Genomic DNA, 3,923 nt, shown 5'->3' with positions numbered 1-3,923 from the left:
AGGTATTGAAAGAAAACGTTTTTGCGAGCATTATAATGATATATTTACGTGTAATTGTTCGATCATTATGATTTAGTTCAGATTGGTATCATCAAAGGGCGACTCTTTGCTCCTTGCAAATCCATACCCCAAAAATGAGGATAGAGAAAATAGGCATTGTTCTTTTGTTCACGAAAACCAAGAACGTGATAATATACTGAGATTTCCATAAATATGATCGAACGTTTTGCTTGACATGACAGCATCAGACCATCACGCATATTTTCTGACACCACATATCTAACGAAAGCATCAGCCAATCACTGGGATTTTCACCTGGTTGAACGTTTTGCTTGACTGACAGCATCAGACCATCACGGATATTTTCTGACACCACATATCTAACGATAGTATCAGCCAGTCACTGATGTGTCATCGTCATCTGTTGTAGGCAGCTTTTGATCGGTACAACCGGCCACGTCATGGCTGTCTGATTTTCACGCCCATTAGTTCACAAAGCGGTTTGAGTGAATAGAGGGTGTGTGTGGGCAGATAATGGCAACACCTGCTCCTATGATTCAAAATCATCTCATCTTATGGATATATCTTTTGGCTAAATGTGTGTGTGTGTGTGTGTGTGTGTGTGTGTGTGTGTGTGTGTGTGTGTGTGTGTGTGTGTGTGTGTGTGTGTGTGTGTGTGTGTGAGTGAATGAAGAACGACAAAGGGAGTTTAAAAGTTGAATAGGAAGCGTTGATTTCGATTCGTGCACGGAGAGCATTGAACTCATGACCAATGGTCATCTCGTGACTCATACCATTCTGCTATTGGAAGCGACCCGTGTATTGTTACAGAAAGACTCCTGCGCTTAAAACTAATCCCCCCGGAAATCATTTTTGGTCTTGATGTTTCACAAGAATCCCTGTAAAGATCTGGAGCCAAGTAGAAGCATTTCACCTCTGTTTCAATACGAAACATTTTTCTCGAACAATGCTGACATGTTTAACCCTGTTCCAGTGGATTCTGTAAAGAACAAGATGCATATATCTTTTCAGTCCTGTTTCAATGATGTCTGTTCAGAGTGGGTTTGATCCCCGTTTCACTGGGATCTGTTTCTGATATACTTTGCACGTTCTGAACTTGACAGCAATACGTGTTCGTATTCCATCCCCTGCCCCCTCCCTCGTAAACTTGCACTTTGGCTGTCTCTCTAATAATAACAATAATAGTAATGAAAATGATGATATGATGATAAAAATGATAACAATAATAATGATGATGATGATGGTAGCAATGATACTAACAATGATAATAATAGATAATTATATAGTTGGGATACTTGTATAACACTCTGTTCAGAAAACTACTCTGGGTGCTTTACAAAACACACATATACATTACATCAACGTTACATATTTACACAAAAACCATACACGCAAAACACAACACATATATACATACATACATACACACATGCACATGTGTACACATACATACGTATATACACACATCGTCAAACATACCATATGCATTGGAGAGGATGTACTGTTTGTATGGACATGCCACAACGAAACTTATTGCTGAGAGATCAGATGAGCTTGAGGCCAGACTTAAGAGACAGGCGAAATGTCGAAGGTTGTCTGTCTTTGGAGCTGCGTCCAGTATGGTCCCCCAGCGTCTGAATATACTCTTTGTGGCATCACCGCCTCAGATTCTTCGGATTCACTTGAAGCACTGGTTTCTCTTCCTCTCGATATCATCACCTACTTCTTTAGCACAGAACTGAAGAATGTAGATGTTTATTTGCTGTTGCATGTGATATCGATGATTTTCTGAAAGGTCTTACTGTCATACTAACAATTGTTTTCTGTATGTTTATCATGAAAAAAGCCCAGTCGGGTACTTTTCGAAAGAAAGAAAAGAAAAGAGAAAAATCGCACAAATTGTATTAAACCAAATATTTTGCTCTCTAATTAACGAAGATATTAATCGTCATAAGTCATAACGTTTCCAACATTAAGTCATTTCCTCGTGGCTTCCTTTGAAATTGTAGACATGACTTCCAATGTTAACAGTTCGTCATCAAGCCATTTCTGCACCAGATTTCGGATTTCTTCCTTTGTGTACGACATAGCAAATTTGTCCACATTAGGCGTCACGCTGGAACTAATTTTTGCCTGCAGCTGTGACATGATTCGTTTCTCTCTCAGGGATTCCTTGGCACGTCTTTGACGATCTTGCAGAATGTTGAGTGTGTATAGAAAGGGGTTGAGAGAAGCATTGAGTGGAAGGATGATGATCGCCAGAAACACGCTCGCCTCTCCAGGAATCATAACCCCCTGTGAAGCTAGAAGCCCCAGCACTCCGATTGGAAACCAGCAGAGAAAGTCCGACATTACGACTGTGATGAGTCGACGAGCTATAGTCTGGTCCTTGGACTTTTGTGTGCTGTCTGTAGAAGACATCCGGTTACTCTGGATGGAGCAGTATACAACTCCCTGACCTGCAGCGATTAGCAGAAAGAGTACAAAATTCATGACGATCATTATGCTGAAGGAATATTTCTGACCTGCAAACTTCTTCCTGGTGACAGGTAAAGGGATGCAGATGCCAGTGTGACTGTAGAAATACCAGTATGAAGTCATGGGCAGAAGAGGAACAGCTGCCAGCAACAAACCCAGGCACCACACTGTGACACACGCTACGTGGGATGACGTGTTCCGGAAGCGTAGCTGACTGAAGGGGAACTGTAAAACAAGGAAACGATCCAGTGTGATGAGACAGATGAGAAAAGCAGACACCTCGCTGGACATCAAAGAAAGGAACCCTGCCATTTTACATGCTGTGCTGTGTCTCCATTCCACATCTTTCCACACATAGGTTCCCTGATAGAGGCGGTCAGCCACACCAATCACAGCCAGGTACACACCCATCAGGAAGTCAGACACACACAGATGACTCACAAACACAGCAAATCCACTCTTTGCGGATTTGGTGAAACAAGAGCGGTACAACAAACTCGTTGCATTGCAGAGCAAAGCCAACACACTAAAAATTACCAAGAGCACACGATACAAATTAGACCGTAACAATGTTTCACACGAGGAGATTTCGTCAGAAGGAGCTAGACAGTGATTGGGGTTGACACTGGTGGGCAGAATTCCTCGACAGCACAGCTTATAGTTATCAGCATAGACAGACTGCAGCTCTTTGAGTTCTTGGAACAAATTGTGCGGAAAATTATTTACAGGAGATCCTCGCAGATCCACGACACGTAATTTTGTCAAAGAATTGAACCCATTTTGCATGATTGTTTCCAAATGACAGTGTGACATATTGACTGCTTGTAGGTATGGGAAGTTCATAAGAACACTGAAATTGAAGGTTTGGAAAGTGATATGAGATAAATCCAGTTCACGCAGGAAAGGGAAAGAGCTGTCCATCATCAGATCATGAAGAGATAACGGATTTCCAGACAGAGCTAAACTGGTTAACCATTTCATCTGCTTCAGAACCTCAGAGTTGATAGACGTGAGGTGGTTCCCACTCAAGTCCAGGCTGTGTAAGTTCTTCAGTGCCGGGAACTGAAAGTCACGTATATTGCAGAATGCCAGACTCAAGTGAATCAACATGGTGTTGTTGATGACATCGTCAGGTTTCAACCCACTCCCTCCAGCCTCCAGAAAACGAAGGTCAGGGTACATGTGTGTCAGGAAAGGACGGCTGCAGAAGAAAGCATGACCGTGGCATGTACAGTTGTGTGGACACGTTACCTGGCAGTACAGCTCGTCGTCGTTCTGTGGACACTGAAAAAAAGGAAGAAGAGAAAAAATCGTGAAAAGGTAGCATTTTGTTAAATCTGTTGTTGATAAGATGTTTCAAAAATGTTGAATTTGGATGTCTACAATGAAAGCCCAACAGTTCAGTTCGACATATTTTGCTGCAC

The 3,923-nt window shown here is 42.0% G+C and overlaps 1 protein-coding gene across 1 annotated transcript; it reads right to left on the bottom strand.

Moving 5' to 3' along the window:
- Positions 1-1,998: 1,998 nt before the first annotated feature.
- On the bottom strand, positions 1,999-2,910 carry LOC143290287 (relaxin receptor 2-like). Its single transcript, XM_076599637.1, has one exon. It carries the CDS (start codon positions 2,908-2,910, stop codon positions 1,999-2,001), a length of 912 nt encoding a protein of 303 aa, XP_076455752.1.
- Between the last annotated feature and the right edge of the window lie 1,013 nt (positions 2,911-3,923).

The sequence above is a fragment of the Babylonia areolata genome, chromosome 15 (genome assembly GCF_041734735.1).
Source record: "Babylonia areolata isolate BAREFJ2019XMU chromosome 15, ASM4173473v1, whole genome shotgun sequence".
Classification (NCBI taxonomy): domain Eukaryota; kingdom Metazoa; phylum Mollusca; class Gastropoda; order Neogastropoda; family Buccinidae; genus Babylonia; species Babylonia areolata.
This window is presented reverse-complemented; position numbering and strand designations above follow the sequence as displayed.